General features: G+C 40.7%; 1 protein-coding gene across 8 annotated transcripts in view; it reads right to left on the bottom strand.

Moving 5' to 3' along the window:
* The window catches only part of nlgn3a (neuroligin 3a), a 187,685-nt gene that overhangs the window by 124,154 nt on the left and 40,002 nt on the right, over positions 1-23,529 (bottom strand). For 4 of the 8 annotated variants that reach the window (XM_048605122.1, XM_048605125.1, XM_048605128.1 and 1 more), the window contains one exon: positions 3,936-3,995. The exons of 3 other annotated variants lie outside the window; for them this stretch is intronic. In XM_048605122.1, the coding sequence (XP_048461079.1) occupies positions 3,936-3,995 (60 nt within the window). The remainder of the gene's footprint in view (positions 1-3,935; positions 3,996-23,529) is intronic. One more of the 8 variants, XM_048605126.1, reaches the window with a different exon arrangement.

Raw genomic sequence — 23,529 nt, 5'->3', positions numbered from 1 at the left:
GGCAATGGTGGCTGTTAGTCATCACATGCTACGTTTCTTTATTCATGACTTTCATAAACCAGGTTATGACCACATCACTCCACCCCAAAACATTGATCTAAAAACATTATATCACCTTGATTTTGGTAGTGAAGAGTGTGCACCATATGTACCAACACAAAACCCACTTTGAAAATGATGACACAGCCAATATTTATTATTCAAAATGTACTGGGAAATGCAAACTGATACTATTTTCTTGAGCAAATATATGACTAAACTGTACCACAATAATTTGCTGACTGCTAACAATAATCAGCATTGTTTCTATTTTTGAAGGGAAGGTATTTTAAAGCACAAGCAGCAAATACAAAAAAATACATCAACAAATTAGGTGCAACTCCAGCATAGAGTAGAGAAAAAAGACAAATGTAACTGGAAAAGGTCAAGATCCCCTGCCATGTGTTATACAGAAATCTAATTCAGGAATTTGAAGACTTTAAAAATAGAATAATTAATCTCCAAGAATGAGTTGCAGACATTAATCATCAGTTTTGATAATTTTCAGTGTCAAGACATTAGAATTTCCTGAATCCATTCTGAATTTCCCAGATGTGCCTCAACAGCCCAAAATCCCCTTTCCTGAACAGCATGGAAGGCTCAAAGTTCATAGATGTTCCTGACGTGAAATAGTCTCCCAATGTACACTGTCTGGACTCAATATGCAGAAACAGCACTTCATCAAAGTTTCAATGTGGTGCTGGGGCAATGGAACTGCAGCCTGCAAAAATAAGGTTGGTATACATGTTCTAGCTGCTGACATGTTTTATGTGTGAACAATGGAGTAGAGAGTTAAGGGATTGGGTTGAGGAACTGGGGAAGAAATATTGCTTTTTGGTGGGACAGTAAACTGATTTAAAGTATGTATTTTCAACTCTTACGTGTGGACAACATAATTGTCACTAATCCTGGAAGCGACAAAAGCAATTTCTCTTTGACTTTGATTCTGTAAAGCATACACTCTAAACACTGTGCACTATTAGCACTCTCTCAAGAGTTTTCGCTCCCTACTATTGGTACCTGGCACTAGCACATATCTGCAGCACATTTTCATGATTTTTTTTCACACATAACAGACATTTAACACCAATGTGCAAGTACACAAAACACACAAAGGATGTGTCCAAAGAGGAGTTGAGGGCCCAGTAACTGCCATAGACATAAAGTAACAAACAGCAGCTGTTATTGAACACAATGGATGAGGGAGAAGAGATGGAATTCCATAACTGGCTGCCTCTTTTGTCATTCATAGGCTGTTACCTACCTGGGAAACATGTTGTTTCACATACTGTCCTTTCAAAACCCACCTCCTTATCTTTCTGACAAGGCTACAGAAGAGCTGGGCTCTTCAGATTGTGAACTGAAGCTTAATCAAACCCGGAGTCATCTTGAGATGGCCTTTATAATCACCAATGAAGATGCCACTGTATTTTTGAATTTTCTTAACTTTCCCTACGACAATGAAGGAAACTTTTAATATCAGTGGCATCCAGCATCTTTTATTCCGACTTGTATTTTGCTATGGAATTCTACACCCAGAAATATCTTCCAGTGTTGGAAATATTTTTCAATTGAGACATTATACATAATTTGAATAAAAAACATAAAATTGACATAACTAGCTCTTGTAAATGATGTATTCTATCATGAGTGACCATTCAAATTGGCATGCAGAGATCAGTTTAGATAAATGTCTGTTAAAGCAGTATGAAGTCAAATAGAAATCTTGCGAGTAATTAGCCATATAGATATCAGTAGTTTATTATAGAGTGATAAAATGATGATTCCAAACTGAATAAATTACCTCTATTTGGCTAGTAACTGCTGAAATTTCTACCTAGCTAGGCACAGCCTACGTCTGTTACACATACATGCCTATATTTTGTGCATCTTAATGATAGCATTAAGCAACCTGTTTGTGAATTTTCACACACTAACTCGAAAATAAAGGCTACCGTTATTGTGCGGATTCCAGACTTACAGTCATTTATTGTGTAATCCTTTTGCAGAGTTCTAGCATTCTGCAGCGTTTTCTCCAACACCCAATTCGCAATGCATTAGCTTATTCTAAGATCGGGCACAAGGGGGTAATTTCCACTTTTAATGCTTTGCTGGTAAATCAAATAGATGTACTCTGCCAATTTACCACCAGAATGGTAAAGATGAAAATTACTGCCAGGGTCCTGTTTAGCATTTGCCTTAACATTTCTCATCCCCCTTCGTCTGCTGGACACTGAAGAAGACTGATGCCACATTATCATAAATACAAAACACACCTGGAACACACGAAAACAAGTGCGACATGATTCATGCCATCATTAATCAAGCATGGATTACGAGTGAGATATAGTTCAAATATTTACATTTACACATGCAATCTCATTGGGGACCTTCAACAGCTACCATAGACAATATGGAATGATAACTGTTTGTCTCTTTCTTTGCCCCATCTATGTTCTTTGCTTCAACTGTCCACAAACAATTGAGTTGTTCTGCCTGCAACAACAGCCTTTCTTGTTTCATATTTGATTATTCTTTTCAGCCAGTAAATCCTGGTCAAGAGGTTTTCACTCAACCAGAATATGAAACATTTAAAACATGCTTGAGATACGTTCCTCTGCACATGTATTTCATTACTACTCTCTGATGGATAGACAATGCAGAAACCCACAAAGCTCACACAAAGTTCCCAATGTACAATGCAAGAGACTTTCAGTATTTGTCTTACTGTTGCACCCATTCTAAAGTACAACACACAGCATCGGGCAACATGCACCTATTAATCTGAACAAACAAATGAGAGCAAGCAGCATAACCCACTATTAATCTTGTAACTCATATTGGGGCAGGGGAAATGGGGTGTTGGAATCACAATGTAATTGGCCTCCAAATCGTGAAACAGATAAACTCAGCGTTGTGGTGTTGTTTACTAGGTCTTTGTGCTATTCCACAGACACAAACTCCCCCACTGGTACATATCAGATGATTGCAGATCTCAACACATACTTCAACGTGCAAAGTACTTAGCCATAACTTTGAATCACAGAAAAAGTCTTCTGATGCCCTTGTGTAAGATTTTTGGCAGTGAATCTTTTAATTGCACTCTGTCCAAGCACAGAAGTGGTACAATAATATAATTAATTCACTCAAAATTTCACTATTTTCAGCACTTTTTTGTACCATGGCTTGAACCAGAACAAATTTTGCAGGCACTTTCTGAGTTTGACTAGATTATCAACTTAAACAAATAGATAAAAACTCAAAAACAGAGCAACATCTGACCCTTGTTTGAATTATAACTAAAGCTTATTTTCAATTAGGTTCCAATCTCAGCTATACAGGCAATGCAGAAGGAACCTATGGTTTAAAACCATGGATTTTTTTTAACATGTCTACTGCTTCACAGAGTGGCAAAGATTATTTGTCTAATCTATTCCAAGTGGGCATTGGTCTTGAGATTAGACAGTTCTATAAAGAATGAAGGAGATGTTTTTAAAGAGAATCAAAATGCATGTCAAGCCAACTTGGGGTAAACCTTTTCACAGGTCAAAACCAATTTTACACATAGTGAAAGATCCAGAATGGTGAAGGTGAGAGGAATGCGTCCCCAAATCTCTGGACAGTGAAACAATGGGGCCACTATGAGTTTGAATCTTGTACAAAGCTGCTATTATATTTCCAACTGATGAAGGCTTTGTTCCAGTCGCACAAAAATAAACAAAAATAGACGTAAAGAGATCTGTGCCTTAAAAATGTCCTGAAGAATCATGAAAAAATGTTCAGGAAACATAAACATATTGGCCTGTCGAAAATTGCCCCCAAAAAGGAAACTTAAAAATAAATAATTGCAAATTCTGTTCTGCATTCATGCACCAATTTCGAGCACCGCAAAATACCTTCATCTTCATCGCCATCATTATCGGCTAGATCATCGCCCTGTTTCTTTGCATTGGCCCCTAGAATCGAAACGAGGAAAGACAAGGTGAAAGGAAACAAGAGAATTTAAAAATATGATGACTGTGTATAGTATCCCCTCAAAGACAATTCTAGAAACACTGAATCTGAAATATTTACTTAATCAACCCACAATCCCCAAAAAATGTGAAATATGACAACACAGCCAGATACAATTCATTTTTTAGAAGAATATTTCATTGTGAGACTAGCCTGACTATCGGCCAGTGAGAATGAGGGGATCAGCCCTTGACTGTTTCATATCTGTGCCTTGACAGACTTTCACATAACTGCTTTTCAACAGACTATCCAGCAAAGTATGACAATATACCTACTAACTTCGACCTAACAACAAAGACACAACATTTGCTGCTCAGATGATGAAATCTCATCGAATTGAAAATATGTGTAAAGCTCAGGTCCCAGTTTTAACAGCACCAGTTTATATTATTAACATCATTTGATTCACATCAGGTGAAACTTAAAATTACTCTCCATTCCCCCATAGTTGATTTCCAAAGTCTGATAACACAGTCCATTCAGATAATCACAAATGTCAGAACACCATTGCTGAAACTGCCGTGAAAGAACTTCATATGGATGAGTTCTGCAATAGAATGGCAGTTACAAATCCTTTCTCAACTCTCATAAGTAGCTAAATTAAATGTTAATATCTGGCTGTGTCTATCGACTGACCATTTCTACTGGTTAAATAATTTGCTGAGACAATGCCTCCAGTTGATATGGATTTGGACAGTACTTATTCTGTTTTTAATTCTCACAACATGATCCCTTGCCAAGAGCTTGAAACATGTTCTGGCTGACGTGGAACATCTAGCTTGGAAACTACAATCTGCAGAATGATGTTACTGTGCCTGTGTTGTGCTCCAAGGTATTCCAATGTATGTTCGACAATACTTGTAAGCTTGCCTTCTGCTTCTGGACACGTACTATTTCTTTAGGTGCCTGATTTAGTGAAAAGTTCAGCAACGGTGGTATGCACCGAGGTAATTCCAGCAAGAATTCTCTGCAAGTTACAATAACACCTCTCTCCCAAACACCTCCACCATGGTGAAAATACAGAGTTACCTGTAATTCCTTCTCTAACATGGCACACCTCTTTCAGATCTGTGGCAGGAAATGTTGTAGGAGAAATTTGCTTCCAAATCGCTGCACAGTTTTCTTTTTTTACATAATTGAAGAATGCTGTGTGAGAATTGATGTCAATTTACTAGATGTGACATGACACAAACAAATTTCCCTACTGTTTTCTCTGAGCAAAATTACAGAAGTCAAAACTTATGCTAATGTTGAACAAAGTGTGGAAAATTCAGATAGCGTTTTCCTGAAAAAAGACTGATAATACAACTGTAATGCTGTTACCATGACAACTAGTGTTCCCCGTAAGTTATATAATTACAAAGGAGATGCCAGCCTAAATATCTGTTTACATACCTACAATAAAACATATATCAAAAATATAATTGCTTTCAAACTTATAAATGCATTACACTTGTACACAGCCGTGTCAATGTAATGTACAGTAAAAAATTCAAAACAATAGTACAAAAATTAATGATGACAATATTTAATATTTCCTGGCCTCGAAGAAGAAATGCTCTTAAAGTTGCATAACTCTGGTAGACGTTTTCGTAGAAAGCTCGAATTGTTCTCCAATTACTCAAATACTGAACAATCTCTTGACACCAAACCTCTACATTCGTGGCCCGTTGGTATATTCATTGTCTAATCAGGAACAATGGACATGCCAAGGAGGTGAGAGTTGGATGTTATAGGCAAAATTTAAATTGAAAATGGAGCTAATATTGTCGTGAGAAATTTACTTACGAATGGGAGCAAGAACTGAGCAGTAGCACAGCAACAGACCAGTGTACAGTGCAAGGGCAGCTCTACAATTTTCTTTGTCATCCTTGAGGTAGTGGAGCACTCAACGTTTCCAGAGAATGGCAGGAGAAGACCACGTGGCTCAACCAAATATGGATGTAGCTTTTCCATAGAGTGATCAGTTGCAGTGATGTCTGCAGGGTATGGAAGGGTGCAGGAAGCATTTTAATGATCTACTGAGGGCTGGCAGGGTGAGTGCACTGCAGCAGCTGGCTGAAAAACTTCCAATTCTGTAGTGACCAGCAGACTATGAGCTGAGCAGCATGTGGCCATATTTTCCATGATCCAGACCACTACGAGTGCTGGGATACCAAGCAACCATTGGTAAAGCTCTCGCTATACCACAAGCTCTTGTGGAGAAGGCAACCACGCAGTCAGTGCAATCACTTGTGTTTGACCCACTGGAAATGGCAAATTAATTCATCATCGTCTGAGCTTTCCCACTCTGAACATGCAGGAACAAACAGCATACATTTCTAACATCCATACAGGAGGAAACCCTTGCTATTGTTGGGGTGGCAACCCTTCCACAAGTTGGCAATGAGTCAGTGAGAATCCATCCAAAACAGAGTGAAAGATCTTACCATCTCCAGATATCAGCGATGGATTTTCCACCTCTATTGTTTCCACACAGGCTTTATTAACTCTAACATTCTGCTGCAACTCTGCAGAAGCTGACGGGGGCATGATTTCAGAAGCAGTTTTTTATGTCTACAGTGGGCTGGTTGTGGAGAGGGAGCCAAGTATAATACAATAAGCTTCTAAAATGGAGGAAGAAACAAGAAAGTAAGCACCGTTAGGTCATTCAAGCACACCTTTCAGCAGTGTGGATACCCTACCCCCACTCGGTCTCAAACAAGTTTAGAATCAGTGATTGAATAACACTTCACTTGAGAGCAGGCTGAACTGAGGGAGGTAGAAGCAACTGTGGCTAGAATCCTCAAAGGATGGAAGACAGACAGCCATGCTCAGCTTGGCAGAGGTCCAGAGCCTCAGGAGTCCATACATAACGGTCTTCCTCCATTAGCAACAGGACATATTTTTCCAAAAGCAAATGATTGCTAGCCAATGGGAAGTTATGGGCAGAGAATGAAAGAGTTCAATCTTGACATGTGCTCCACCATATTGCAGACACATGAGCACATAAACTCATTTATTGAAAACAGTCGACCTCACGACAAACCATATGCAGTACAACTTTGAGTTGATGCAAGAACAGCAGAATGATATGCATGAATATATGCCACATTCTGTAGCCTTGACTATGACTGGCATTGATGGCACAAAGATGTGTAAATATCAAGTATATAGCACATGGACTGCAGCAGTTCAAGAAGGCAGATCACCACAACTTTCTGAAGGGCAACTAGGGCTGGGCAATAAATGTTCACCAAACAGCAATGCCCACCTCTCACGAGTAAAAAAAAAAACTGGTCCATCAGATCTAGGCCAGTTCTCCGTAAGCCAATATAATCAGTTGCATTACCCTGCTTTATCCTCGTAGACTTAAAAATATATTTTTTAAATACATTATTTATAAAATGTAAAAATGTATATCTAATATCTATTATTATTGATTGCTTCTGCTTGTCACCAGGCTCCTACAGAATGCCAGAACAACAATGTTTCCTTTATATGCTTTGATTTCTACAATGGAAGAACTTGGAGTAGATTCCAATCTGTCTCCCATCTGATTCCCTCCTTTTAACGGTTAAGGATAATTCTGTCTTGGCTCCCTTTTCACTCCATTCAGTCTCCAAGGTGTTTACTTTACTTTTACTCCTTTTTGGTCTGTGAAAGCTTCAGCGCCAGCTTCACTGATCTTATGGTTCTAAGCATTAACTCAGTCATCATAGACCATAGAATCATAGCATCCTTACAGTGTGGAAACAGGCCCTTCGGCCCAACAAGTCCACACCGACCAACAGAGCATCCCACCCAGACCCATCCCCCTAATCTACACATCCCTGAACACTACGGGCAGTTTAGCACGGCCAATCCACCTAATCTGCACATTTTTGGATTGTGGGAGGAAACCCACACGGACACAGGGAGAATGTGCAAACTCCACACAGACAGTCGCCCGAGGCTGGAATCGAACTCAGGTCCCTGGCACTATGAAGCAGCAGTGCTAACCACTGTGCCACCGTGCCACCCTACAAATGTGTTGCTAGGCACAGGTGGGTCATCAGCTCAAATTGCCGCCTGAATGGACACTTCCATTCTTTGTTCTGTTCGGGAGAGGGTATGAAATGTTTCAACTCAGTCCAGTTTTCATAGATGTCTGGTCAATTGTGAGCTGCTTAAAATGTTCATGTTGTAGGTTTCAGAGATAGTAGGAACTGCAGATGCTGGAGAATCTGAGATAACAAGATGTAGAGCTGGATTAACACAGCAGGCCTGAAACGTCAGCCTTCCTGCTCCTTTGATGCTGCTTGGCCTGCTGTGTTCATCCAGCTCTACATCTTGTTATCTCATGTTGTAGGTTTGCCTGATAGACAGTTTCTTGAGGGTACAGAACCTTTGACTTATATGTTCTGGCACTAACTGGTACCTAACTGGCAGGAGTAACAATGGCTCTTATAGATGGGTCTCCCATGGACCCTCGTCTGGCTGTTACCTTTGAGGTAGTTTTTACTTGTTTTTGTCTACCCCACTGTTGATCATGCCTCCCCAATGGCCTAACCAGCAAAAGCAGTACTTTTTGATGCTGGCTAGCAAAATGACCTGGACAAGGAACATGTGATGGCCTTTTTGCTCACATATCACCCCACTAACCTCCGGATTCAACATATCATTCTCTGCCACTTCCCCCACCTGCAATCTGACCCCACAAAAAAGATATATTTCCCTCCCCACCCCTATCTGCCTTCCGTAGGGACCGCTCTCTCCGCAACTCTCTCGTCTGCTTCACACTCTCCACTAGCCCCACAACCCCCAGCACCTTTCCCTGCAACCGCAGGAGGTGCTACACCTGCCCCTACACCTCCCCCCTCACCCCCATCCCAGGCCCCAAGAAAACCTTTCACATCAGACAGAGGTTCACCTGCACATTCGCTGATGTGGTCTATTGTATCCGCTACTCCCGATGTGGCCTTCTCTACATCGGGGAGACCAAGTGGAGGCTCGGAGACCGCTTTGTAGAGCACCTGCGCTCTGTTCACAACAAACGACAACACCTTCCAGTCGGGAACCGTTTCAACTCCCCCTCCCAGGGCGACATGTCCATCCTGGCCTCTTCCAGTGTCACAATAATGCCATGCAGAAACTGGAGGAGCAGCTCCTCATATTTTGCCTTGGAAGCCTACAACTCAATGGTCTCAATGTGGACTTTCTCAGTTTCAAAATCTCCTAACCCCCGGCCTCATCCCATGACCAACCCTCCCTTTCATTCCCACCTCCTTGACCTGACACAACCTGTCCATCTTCTCTCCCACCTATTCACTCTGCCCACCTCACTGACCAATCACCACCACTCCCTACCAGCGATCACCTATCACCATCCCACCTACCTTCCCCAGCCCCACCCCTCCTCTCTCTATTTATTTCACAGCCCCCTTCCCCCTCCCCCACTTCTGAAGAAGGGTCCCGACACGAAATGTCAGCATTCCTGCTCTTCTGATGCTGCCTGGCCTGCTGTGTTCCTCCAGCTCCACACGTGTTATCTCTGATTCCAGCATCAGCAGTTCTTACTATCTCTGAGATGGCCTTTTGATGCTCGTGGATCATGATAATCCACAGTACTAGATGTCAATCAGAAATAGTTACAAATGGAGGGTTTTAATAACCCACCTGAGACCAGATGGATAGCATTCCGGAGAAAAATAAAACTTCGCAGAGTTTCATAAGTGGCAGCAATCTGGGAAAAACTTCGATGCCATTTAGGAGTCAGTATGGCATGACTGGCAAGAAATCCACCTCTGCACAAACAGAAGAGATGGAACTGAAACCCCAGAGAGACTTTGTATCATTCCCTGTGCTGAATCGGATCTGGAGGTCAAGTCCAGAGGACCAAGTGTTCCGGTAAGTGCAAACTCATTATGGAGGGGGATGTTGGAGAGGCCCAACCAACAGACCATGGTATCATCACAGAATCAAAGACCTTCTATAACAATAATGATATAAATGTGGGCAAAATTAATACAGGTGTCAGTGTAGAATTAGCAGATGCGATAGCATATACAGAGCCAATTGTTACAGAGCAGATTTAAGACTGCACAGATGTGAGAGAGGTTTTGATTCTGTTGATGGATTATCCTCTAAGTTCTGTGATTCACTCTTCCTAACGAATAGCACTTTTCATGACTATTTGGTGAAAAAGCACCAAATTAAGAATATAAGAACTAGATGCTCTAAGTTTGAAAAATCTGGTGAATATCATTCAACACTGTATCATTACACTAAATACAATTGTTATGGACCAGGTAAACAACCAGAATCCTATGCATGTCCTCTGCAAGTGAATTCACATTTACATGAAAAAATGGCTTAGGCCAGCATGAATGCCATAGACATGGTGCATTACATAATCAAAAGTGCTTAGAGGCAGTTAAAACAGAATCAAAACCATGGAGAAGAGGTTACAAATGGACAAGGGAAGAAACCCATCTAATCCTCCAGTTAGAACAACAATTTGCTAAATGCAAATTTATTAATACAAAGATCTCAAGCATCCTGACTTCAAAAACATCTAAGCAAATTTCAGATAAACACAGGGCATTACAGAACACCTGTACAGTAGCCCAGCTACCACGATCTGATGAGACCAGTGAAGGCATTTCAGAGACGGTTCCTCTTGAGGATACTAAGACCCAAGCACAGAAAAGGACTATTTGTCTGACACCGTTATCCCCAAACACCAGAATATTAATGCCCAACTCTCTCGGGCTAAGGAATTGTTAAATAAGACAGGCAATCCCAAGGTCAGAGCGCTGGGGCTAGGACTTGTGGAAAGTATCACAAACCTCTTAGTCGCTGGGGATGACTTGAACACTGTGAATCCAGGGCTAAAAGGGTGTGATTCAAGAAAGGTTATGAGACCTGTTGGGAAGAAAGGTAAGAGTGCTAAAGGATGATGGGCCAAGAAATGTGCGAGCTCTAGAGAAATTCAAATACTTTATAGGAAGACTACATGGTAGTTAGCCTAACAAATCATGAGGGCTCCAGTCATATCTTCATTCCCTCTCTTAAAGGAGGAACTCAAAGCTAATTTTACATCTAAATTGTCAATGCCTAATAATAAGACTGATATCAATAGATTTTCAAAATATTCAGGAGAGATGACAGACAATTAGGGCGCCCCACAGAAGAGGAAGAAGGTAATATTACAATCTCAGAGATAGATCCCATGTGTGTACCAGGCCAAGATGGAATAAAATTAGATGACATCCAAGATACGCCACATTTGACGATGCCACACATGTGGCCTAACTGTACTGTCTATGTTTGGGACTGTGTGCAATTCCAGATTCCCAAATGAAACTGAAAGAACTGCAGATGTTGGAAATCAGAAACAATATTAGAAATTGCTGGAAAATCTCAGCATGTCTGGCAACATCTGTGGACAGAGATCAGAGTTAATGTGTCAAGTCCAGTGACTCAGCATCTTGACCACTGCAATCAGTTAGTTTTTCTTAAAAATCAGATCTGGTTTCCAGAGATGACCCTTCTTGTCTTTAAGTTATGGTTCAATGTACATAGTCAATCCATACTCCTCTACATATTGCTGTAACTTGGCAGCTATTTGCTATGTCTTTTAATACATGCATTTTGGACAAATGGGCATAGACCTGAAATATGTAATAATGTTTCCAATGAAACTTCACATCACCTACACCCCTTCCACGTATGTAACCTAATTCCGGATAATGCAGTCCTGGTAGTATACAGGTTGCAGCATAATAACAGTCCGTTTATCGTCTTGATGATTTAATGTCATATGATGATTGCGTCCCAGTGCTTGAGATCAATTTATTCTTAAAATAATTGATCACAGCTCTTTGGTTTTTCAAATCAATCCTTTTGACCACCTCCGAGTCTCTCCACTTCTGGTAATTAAAAAGAGGAGCTATTGTAAATGTTACATGTTCTGGTCCAGGCTGATTTAAGGACTCAATCTCTTTTTAGGACTGATTTTTTGTTTACAGGTTAAAAATCTTAACCTCCTTCAGAATCTTCAGTTCTTCTCTTAGTTTCTTTACTGTATCTGAATTGTTCTTCCCTGAGAATCATTCATAGGATCGTTAGAAGGCTTAGTGTTTCCCTTTACGTTTAGGCAACCCTAGTGTTCTATCCTTATTTCTGACATACAAAATGCCATCAGTTGTATGAGGCGGGACGTGGAGAAATTGCTTGGTGGCCTTCTTACTAACTAAATCAAGACTATGTAGGGTTTTTAAGAAACTCTCTGAGAATAAGGTTATAATACATTCTAGCGATAATGTGTCCTGAGAAATTTGAGTTTTTGATTTGGGCAAAGAGCAGCTAACTTCAAATTGGTGACCCAGTTCTCAAGCTTTTCTACCTTACAACACCCACCTAGCAATCAATCCGAGCACTGAATACATCTCCAATTCATCCAGGGGAATAAATTTGATTATCTCCCAATGGTAAGATTTGAAGATGATAACAAGTATCAGGAAACAGCATGGATGGAGAAGGTTTTGAAACACATTAAGTTATGCCATAAGATCAAGGAGCTTATAGGAGGGTCCGATCTCAGCCACTGTGGATACACTATGGGAGCAAAGGGGCAAATGCTTCGAACAAAATAACAGGCCCATGAAGTTTCTCAGGATCCAACGGTTTAAGTCTATTGCCCAAGGCATCTCTTGTCTGGCCATTGCCTTGAAGCTGGAGATTCTCCAAATCTTTAATGATACGTGAGAAAGATTAAATTTATATGGGGTATTCTCATTTATAGTCCCATGGGTCCTCGGCACAGGTAGTTCTCCCATAAAGCGCAATAGTTGCATTCTTGTGTAACCTTGCACTATAGAAACTTGTGTTATAGGGAAATCGCTTTACCTGTACAGCAGAAAGTTTGTGTTAACCAAACAGCATCCACGATTCATCAACTGTGTTATAGCCAATTTGCATTAACTTTAAACTAGAAAGTGGGGGGAAGGAAAGGGTAAAGCTTCCCCCAGTGGGGAACAAAGCAGCAGGCTAACATCTGAAGGGATAGATTCCACTGTGTAGAAAAATATGAAAAAAATGACGGGAAGGAGAACTCGAGAGAGGTTATTAAAGTCTCCAGCACAGACACAAACAGAAGTGTTTGGAAAGGGTTAGGAATCAATCTTCATGCACACTGGATAAACGAATGACAATGAGAAAATACAATAATACAGGACTGAAGGTGTTATATCTGAATGCACGCAGTATAAGAAAGAAGGTAAATGAGCTTGTGGCGCAGATAAAAATTGGCAGATATGACATGGTAGGCATCACAGAGACATCGCTGCAAAAGGATCAGGATTGGGAGCTGAATATTCAAGGATATACATCTTATCTTAAATGGGGAGGTGATGGCCTAGTGGTATTATCACTGGACTGTTGATCCAGAGACCCAGGTAATGTTCTGGGGATCTGGGTTCAAATCCCACCATGGCATTTGGTGGAATTTGAATTCAATAAATATCTGGAATTAAGAGTCAAATGATGACCATTGTCGATTGTCAGGAAAAACCCATCTGGTTCACTAATTCCCTTTAGGGAAGGAAACTGCCATCCTTACCTGGTCTGAAGGTGGATAAATCACCAAGACGAGATGGAATACACCCCAGTGTTCTTAAGGGAAATAATAGAGGCACTAGTGGTGATCTTTCAGGAATCGCCAGAGTCAGGGAGGGTCCCAGAGGACTGGAAAATCACTAAGATGACACCCCTGTTTAAAAAGGCAAGTAAGGCAAAAGACAGAAAAGTACAGGCTGATTAGCCTAACTTCAGTTGTGGGTAAGATTTTAAAGTCCATTGTGAAGGATGAGATTTCTGAATGTTTGGAAGTGCACGGTAAAATAGGGCAAAGTCAACATGGCTTTTTCAAGGGGAGGTCATGCCTGACAAATCTGTTAGAATTCTTTGAGGAAATAACAAGCAGGTTAGAGCCAATGGATGTTATCGACCTGGACTCCAAGAAGGCCTTTGACAAGGTGCCACACAGGAGGTTGCTGAGTAAGATAAGGGCCCATGGTGTTAGAGACAAGGTACTAGCATGGACAGAAGAATGGCTGTCTGGCAGAAAGCAGAGAGTGGAGTTAAAAGGGTCTTTCTTGGGATGGCAAGTGGTGATAAGTGGTGTTTCACAAGGGTCAGTGTTGGGATGACAACTTTTCACCTTTTACATTAATGATCTAGATGAAGGAACTGAGGGCCTTCTGGCTAAGTTTGCAGATGATACAAAGATAGGTAGAGGGGCAGGTAGTTTTGAGGAGGCGGAGAGGCTGCAGAGGGATTTGGACAAGTTAGGAGAGTGGGTAAAGAAGTGGCAGATGGAGTACAATGTGGGAAAGTGTGAGGTCATGCACTTTGGTAAGAAGAATAAAAGCATGGTCTATTTTCTAAATGGGGAGAAAATTCAGAAGTCTGAAGTGCAAAGAGACTTGGCAGTTCTGGTCCAGGATTCTCTCAAGGTAAACTTGCAGGCTGAGTCAGTAGTTAGGAAGGCAAATGCAACTTTGGCATTTATTTTAAGAAGACTTGAATATAAAAGCAGGGGTGTACTTCTGAGGCTCTATAAGGCTCTGGTCAGGCCACATTTGGAGTATTATGAGCAGTTTTGGGCCCCATATCTCAGGAAAGATGTACTGTCCCTGGAGCAGGTTCAGAAGAGGTTCACAAGAATAGTCCCAGGAATGAGATGCTTAACATATTAGGAACATTTGAGGATTCTGGGTCTATACTCGTTGGAGTTTAGAAGGATGAGGGGGAATCTAATTGAAACTTGCAGAATACTGAATGGCCTGGACAGAGTGGATGTTGGGAAGATGTTTCCATTGTTAGGAAAGACTAGGACCGGAGGGCACAGCTTTAGAGTAAAGGGAAGACCTTTCAGAACAGAGACTTCTTTAGACAGAGTGTGGTGAATCTGTGGAATTCACTGCCACAGAAGGCTGAGGAGGCCAGGTCATTTTATATTTAAGACCGAGATAGACAGGTTCTTGATTGTCAAGGGGATCAAGGGTTACAGGGAGAAAGCACGAGAATGGGGTTGAGAAATTATCAGCCATGATTGAATGGCAGAGCAGACACAATGGGCTGAACAGCCTGATTTCTGCTCCTATGTCTTATGGTCTTATGGAAACATGCGTCAAAGCAGAACTACCTGTACTGGAACTTAATGCAAAGTGACAGGACACTTGTTATAGGTATTGTTAATGAGCTGTAAGGGATAGGAAAAATTAGATAGAATAATCTTCATATATTGTAACTATAGTTTAATGTACTAATGTAATCTAGTTATAGAATATAGATAATAGTTAGATTAATAGAATGATGGTGGGATTTTGTAATGATAACACATAAAATGATGGTTTTGGTAATTTGACTGGAACAGCTTCTAGTTTTAGTTCCTGACTGGTGGTCTGTCCATTGCTTGGTCAGATAGATCGCTTAGCCCTCTGGTGTGACCTGTAAGCCCATTCCCTGTAACATCAATGAGTTCCACTGAAGTTACTTAAATGTTGACGAGTGACATAAAAACCCTGGCAAGACACACATGTGAGTGTACTCCAAATTTTGCTGCCTCATCGTCAAGTAACAGAGCAAACTTCATAAACTTTTTGTCAGCCTGTTCTGTAACAATGGCATCCAACAACAGACAGTCCACTTTAACAACTGTGTTAATCTTTCAAAGGAGGTAAAGATGGTTTCCACATCAAATTTAGGGATCACATGAGTCAACATGAATATTTCAGTTCTTAAGGCTAAAATAGTGTTTGTTCCCATTTCCTGTCTCCATTCACAGCTTGAGCTGTCTCAAATTAAATTCCCTTCCCCTTTCAAAACCCCTTGCTTGGAAATGCTCTCTCTTCTCCCTGTTTCTATTCTTCTCTCTCTTTCCCAACCTCATCCTTCCATTCCTGGAATTACAGTTCCAATTTTAATCTAAATGCTTCATATTCTGAGGGCTTCTAACTTCAGGCATCTTACCAAATATTCTGCAATTTTTGTTTCCTGAATTTGGGACAAATCTCCATCTTGAAGTGGCAGGCTACATCTTTCAATTCTTCCAAGGATAAAGCCCTTAGTTTCCCATAAGTTATGCCATCCCACTGCATTATAGCATTAACTATGATTTTGAACAGATTAGCACTTTTAATTCTTAAAGACTCTAGAACAGCTTTAAGCAGTTTGAAAAAAACTTCTGAAGGAAAAATTTATTACCATCATTCGAATTTGTCATTCACCAGTGGGACCAAGCCCCCAAATTTGTTAAGACGAGAAAAGGAAGGATAATAGGCTCCCCTTCCTTGACCCCTCTCAATCAGTTGCATAAATATTTTTATTTCTTTTCTGCCATGCGATCAATTATAGGTAGTTAACTAGATCAAAGAGAGAGCCAATTCTAAGTTACCAGTGGAAGAAAAAGGAATTTTCTTATGACCTACTATCCCAAAAAAAAATAAAGACACAATCAAGCTCCCACACAAACACAGTCAATAAGCTTACAAAGGAAGTGGAGAATAATGTTCAAACTGAACAAGAACGCAAAAACAATTGCAATTTAAAGACTTTCAGACTCCTTGAGCTGCAAGAGTGAAAACCGAATCTCAATGATTTATCTGTTGTCCTATTCCTTGAGGGTGGCAAAACTTGTAGACAACCTTGATTTCTCAGTGAACTTTGTGTTTTCTGTATTGCTTTTTCACTAGTAACTGACCTTTGAGATTGAGAGAAAGAGAGGTAGAGAGGGTCTTCAAGATCTTGCCTACAAATCCATATTTCCTTGTCTCTACTCTGCCGCTCAGAAGCAGTTGCCAATAATTTTGAGACTGTTCATTGTTTTTCTGAGTTGAATTCTCCATCCAAAACCTTTCATCTCAATATGTAACTTTCAGAAAGGTGTGAATTAACTGGGAGATATTGATCTGATTTTCAGTGCTTTCTCCAACAATGTTATTTTTGACTCACTGAGCCTTGTTCACTGATAATTTTATCAGTTTAGCTCAACCTAATCAGGTGATCATAGTAGCCATTTTATGTCTGCATTTTTCTTACTGAAATCATTTTTAGTCCATGAAATGTCTTGGATATTAGAATCAGATGATGGGAGTTGAATGCTGATAATCCATTTTTATTATAATCATAAAATCTTTACAGGCAACATCCACTATATTCCGAAAGAACTGCAGATGCTGTAAATCAGAGACATAAATAGAAATTGCTGGAAAAGCTCAGTAGGTCTGGCAGCATCTGTAATAGTTCTGAAGAAGGGTCACTTGACCAGAAATGTTAACTCTGATTTCTCTCCACTGATGCTGCCAGACTTGCTGAGCTTTTCTAGCAATTTCTATTTTTGCATCCACTCTTTTCCCTTCATATACCTTTGGATACTACTTCATCAAAAAGTTATAAGTCAAACTTGCTTCTTCTGTTCAGCAGCAATTCTGAGCCCAATGCCACTGTCCACGGAATTTTAATTGTCTAGATGAGATTGGGTGACACAGAACTAAGGAGTAGTGCTTTCCAGATAAGGTCAGTATGAGTAGGGAGTCAGGAGACAACAGGACACTCCTTTTTAATAGAACTAATTGCCAAATTCGGCAAGTTCCAAGTGCAATAATGCATGAATATGGGTAAATGAATGGCTGAATGGTGTGTGATGAGTGAGTGAATAGATCAGTGTGATGGGTAGATAGATAGCCAGCTGAGGTGGGTAGGCAGGTGAATTGGGTAGATAGCTGAGGTGTATAAGTGAATTAGTATGTAGATGGGTAGGTGACTGGGGTGAAGAGGTGAGTGAGATCAATTAGTAGGTTGATGAATGGGTAAACTTAGTAAGATGCATGGATGCTTATGAGTGGTGGGTAGATGACTGAATTGGATAAGTAGGTAAGTGGGGAAGGTGGCTGAGGGAGAGGAGGTTTTGGGTAGTTGGGTGACAAAGTTAGTTGAGTAATTTGGAGATGAAAGAGATGGGAGATGGGTGGATGGATGGTTATGCAGGGCCAGTTATCAGTAGATATCAGGGGACAGCTGAGTCAGGGAGTTTAGCAGGGTTGGATCAATGAAGTAGTTGGATGTTCAGCAGAAGTCAGTTGTTCCAGAGGGATAGCCAGGTGAGGTCAAGGTGGTTAGTTAGTGGTAATCTTGAAAGAATGGTCAGTTCAGATTGATGGGAGTTAAGTGGACGCAGAGAAGCTGGATGGTTGAGTGTAGTTGGATCAGGACAATGGGGTTAGTTGTACGGTTTTGGGATAGTCAGGCAGGGTCAGGTCAGGGGCATGTTTGGTAGTTGGTGTTTGGGGAAGGCTAGGAATCAGCCTATCAGAAGGCAATTCCTGGGAAATTCAAACAAATATCTGCAGATCAGGATTTCTGTACAGTGCTGACACCCATCTCCTGATTGAGATACCATCTCCAATGATCTAAAATCAGGAAGATATGGGCTGATTCGTCTACTAGAAATCCATGCCAGCTCTCTTAAATAATTGAAACCTCACCAAGGGCCTGTTACATTTTCATCCTATTGTTATTGTTTCTAAAATTTTAACACTAACTGATACTTTACTTAGTTATTGGGAATTACCTTGTACACTTTATTGAGCAAGAGTAGCACTTGTACCACTTTTCAATCTTCCAGCACCTTTGCTGTCACTAGGAAAACTTGGAAGGTTGTGACAAATTTTTATGATATCTCCTTCCATTTCCTTTTGGGGTTGTTTAGCTCGATTGGATGGATAGCTGGTTTGTGATTGGTACCAGCATCATAAGTGCAATGCCTGTACCAGATGACATCCCCATGAGGTCCTTATTCTCAACCACACCCTCAGGTTAACCTCACCAAAATAAGTTTTTCTCTAATAAGAACAACTTCTTTTGATATTCATTCATAGGATGTGGGCATCACTGACCAGGCCAGCATTTATCATCTATCCCTAATTGTCCAGGGGCAATTAGGTGTTTGCTGTGGGTCTGGGGGTGTCAAGCGTAGGTCCGACCAGGTAAGGATGACAGTTTCCTTCCCTCAAGGACATGAGTGAACCAGATGGGTTTTTCCCAACAATCGATAACAGTCACCATTTGATGCCAAATTCCAGATATTTAGAATTCGAATTCCACCAGCTGCCATGGCACAGGTCCCCAGAACATTACCATGGCCTTTGCATTAATAGTTTAACGATAATACCACTAGGGCATCATCTCCCATAAGGACTATGGTAACATACATTTCCTTTTCACATCACACCAATGTGTACCTGACAGCAATTAAACTTTGTGACCAAATAGGATTCTTCAGTTTCTTTAGCAGTGTAATCCACGTATTGAGTAATACTCTTGCCCTTAAAACAAAGTATGCAATTGACTTCCCACATATAGTGCCAGGAAAGCTCCATTGATAAATGATACATGAGTACACAAGCTTTTTCTACTAAGCATTATACATTCAACATGCAATTTTTTGTCTGCATTTGCACATTGCTTGCTTGAATCACAGAGTCATAAAATAGTGACAAACGAGAGTTTTACGTTCGGTCAGTAAAACCTATTATTGGAATTGCAGAAACTGAACCAATTAATTTTTCTAGATTACTTTCAGCTGTAACAAATCAGAATTTGGTAATTATGAGGTAATGAAAATTTGCTAATGAACAATCCAGAACCTGAATGAATCAAATCACTAAAAGTAAATGAAAAAGGCTCATCCATCACTTATCTCTCAAACATATTTTCAGTTCACTTGTTTTAAATCTTAACGGTTTCAATGATTGATCACTTTGCTGCTGTAAGCACTGCACAAATATCTTTCTCAATATTCACACAATTGCATTTGTCCAACTCAGTGTGTTGTTGCAGGCCCATCAAGAATGGCCACACTGCCAGACTTCTCATCCTTCCGCTGGTTGGTAATGAAGAGTGCAATTACTGTTGACAGCTCGACAAGGCAATGTTGATAATGGTTGACCATAAAAATCGATCAAACCTCCCATTGACTGTACTGGGCAACAGAACGGTATCCATTTTGCCCACTCACCTGATACCTGCCTGAACCAAAAGGCACCCTTAAGATCTGAATAACTGACCTTCTGAAGGTTTTAGTAATGGGTCAGCGGTAATAACCTAGGTTGGATTTTACAGACCCCTGGAGGCAAGTTGGGAAGTTGGAGGCCATAAAATACTATGAGCACTTTGCCGAGCAGCCACTCATCCATCATGCCCAATTTTACCCGCAGTGGGGGAAGCAAACTGTGGATCAAGTGAGTATCTTCAGTGGACAAATCATGGCTATTTAACTGCCTGACCCAGCCAATAATGGGATTCAGCTAGTGTAAGGTAAGACTCACAACAGGCACCCAGCAGCTTTCAATGAGCAGGCCAGAGAACGGTAAATAGGTATTTAACTCCTTAACAAATCCCTTTGTCACGTCAAAGAGCCATGCCCAAGGTCTCCCAACAACACCTACCCCCATTCTTCCCATGGCCCAGCTCACCAACTATCCCATCATTCTTTGCCAGGATTGTCAGCCTGGCTCCAGCCAGATCCCTGACTCACTGTGGATCCCTGCTTCATCATGGCACATTTTTGCGCAGATCTCACTGTTAATTCACTCCTGGTTGTCACTGCCAGTATTGGAGAGATGCCGGTCTCCAACCGTGAGGTGAAATTTCAAGTTGCTGAGTGACTGAAGTGCTGCCTCAAGCCACTTAATAGCCAGGAAGGATCACCACCCCAATATAAAATCCAGCTCCTCAGTTCTCACTAAGGTTATGAGTTCACAGCTGTTGATTCGGCTTTTGTAATCTGCAGTGATGTTGTGATGATGCCATGGAGCTGCTCCCCTCTAACCATAAATAGCACAGTGCAGAAAGACTGAACAAATGCAGAGCTGGGCGGAAAGCATGAAGCCTAGCTATGAGAAGTATGCAGAGCAGACCAACTGACAGCTAAACCATTTTGTTTGAGAGAAGATATAGGGAGAAAATTAGCTTCAAATGTTTGTTTTGTGTATCTGGGAAAATCTGGCTGATGAAGACAGAAAGAAAAATTGAGATGATTACAGTCCCTGCTGGATTTTAATGCTGCAAATTGAAAAGCAATCAAAAAGTAAAAATTATAAATTAAAGAACTCAAACACCAAAAAGAATTGCTGACAGAGATTTGACTTGAACCCAAAACATGGGCATAGTTCCAAACATTCGTGACTGATGATATCGGTGAAAACAAGAGCTAAAATAGTATTTGTGCTTTTTTTGATTATGATTGATAAACTGCTAGCATTATTCATGCTGGTCTTGGCAGTTCACCAATTGGTATCTAGATGCCTGCAACGCTAAATGAAGTTAACTTGCATCTCTACAAAGATTACTGTATTTGCCTGTTATCAATCATGGCTCTCAATCACTGCTGTAAAATGTAGATGATGGCTGAAAGTTGTGGAAGAATTTGGGGCAGCACAGTGGCACAGTGGTTAGCACTGCTGCCTCACAGCACCAGGGACCTGGGTTCAATTCTAGCCTCAGGCGACCCTCTGTGAGGAATTTGCACATTCTCCCTGTGTCTGCACAGGTTTCCTCTGGGTGCTCCAGTTTCCTCCCACAGTCCAAAGATGTGCAGGTTAGGTGGATTGGCCATAGTGTTTAGGTGGGTTATAGGGGGATGGGTCTGGGTGGGATGCTCAGAGGTTTGGTGTGGACTTGTTGGGCAAAAGGGCCTGTTTCCACACTGTAGGGATTCTATCATTCTATGAATTCAAAATCATTAGACATGGCATTGGAGGTCTACAAGGAGGAAGGAGCTCCTCTTTTTAGAGAATGATTGCCAATGCAAATAGTCTGGGAGTAGAGCTCATAGGAAAACCAAATTAATACAAGGAGAATTACACCTAGGGCTTGGCTACAATCCTAATGATTCAATCATTTGGCCAGTGTTAACAAATTAAGTATCCTACTTATAGTTCTCTTACTTCCCTATTAACATTACCCAACAGACGTGGCCTGATCTTTCCTGATGTTTCATCTTCTGTTAGAGTCAGCAACTGTGTCTCACCTTCACCTTTTCAAGTGATTGTACCTGCTCACTTTCCACCTCTTCACTTCAGCTAAAATCCCATGAAATACTTCAATTTTCCTGTAGAAAATTTCAATGACTCTTTATTCAGCTGACTCTAATGACCTTTTGCCACATCAAATTTCAAAAGGTCCACCATCACTCCTGCAAATCCATCAGGCAATGGTAGGACAATACCAGGACATATGGGCAGTAGATGTGGAGCATCCTGGAGTGAGTGTTCCGCTACTTTTCCACACTTCACTTCTCAATGAACTCTCTCCCTTGCTATTCATAACAAAACGGTGTTGATTTGAGTTCCCATTCTTATGTAACTTCAAACTTACAACTAATCACTAGCCCTTGTCACTCTTTTGCATCTCTGTATCTAGTTCCAGCACAGAAAACAAATAGCCCTGTCATGTCATGTCAACGATGTCATGTCAACATTAGCCTTGCACTTGCAGACACTAACTTATCAACTGGCATTCCATTACCAATAGTATCTTATTTGTAGACTTCTTGTTTTAAAGAGTTCATGGCAATGAGTTCAAGCCCACTCCAAGATCTGATCCTATAATCCAGAGCGACGTTTCAATACTGAGCAAGTGCAGCATAATCAAAGTTTTCTTCTTTCAGATAAGATGTCAAACTTAGGCCCCATCTTTCCCTTCAGGTTTATGTGTAGGATATTTGATAGCACATGAAGACAAATAGAAGATTTTTCCAGTCTGCTGGCTAACATATATCACCAGCATTCTCGCTGCTCTTATTTAAAAGGTCTTTGCTTATCAATTGCTGTTATGTTTACCAATGCAATAACTGTGATTTTCTTACAAGTCATTTAATGGTTTTGAAGTAAGCATATTTAGAATGTCCAGAGAATGTGAAAGTTGCTGTATTGAGTGCAAATTCTCTCTTTCATGTTTCCTTGCCAATTTCCTGACCTACACTCTATAGCTACTCTAATTCATATTCAAGAAGGGAAAGAACTCAACTGTGATTAACTACAGAGAATTTACCTGCTATCTGCTTCAAGAAAAATCATTGCAACAATCCTCATCAATTATCTCACCCCTGAGGCCAAAGATCTCCTGCCAAAGAAACATTAAGGTTTTTCTTATCAAGAGGCACAATAGGCATGATCTTCAAGGAAAATGCAAGAAGTATGCCATACTTGACTTTGTTGGCCTCATGAAAATCTTAAGACTCTATCAACTGTGCAGGGTTATGGAGTATCATCTTCAAACATTGCTGCCATCAGAAATTTGTCACCATGCTTCACTTGCTCCACAATGATATACAAGCCATGATCGTAATCAACAAACCATAGACACAATCTCAGTGAAGACAGGTGTCAAACAACTCTGCATCATTTCACCATTTTCCCCTTGCCACAATACCATGCCCCCAGCAAATTA

The sequence above is a fragment of the Rhincodon typus genome, chromosome 14 (genome assembly GCF_021869965.1).
Source record: "Rhincodon typus isolate 14 chromosome 14, sRhiTyp1.1, whole genome shotgun sequence".
Lineage (NCBI taxonomy): Eukaryota > Metazoa > Chordata > Chondrichthyes > Orectolobiformes > Rhincodontidae > Rhincodon > Rhincodon typus.
The sequence above is the reverse complement of the archived record's forward strand: the minus strand, read 5'-3'. Positions and strand labels throughout refer to the sequence as shown.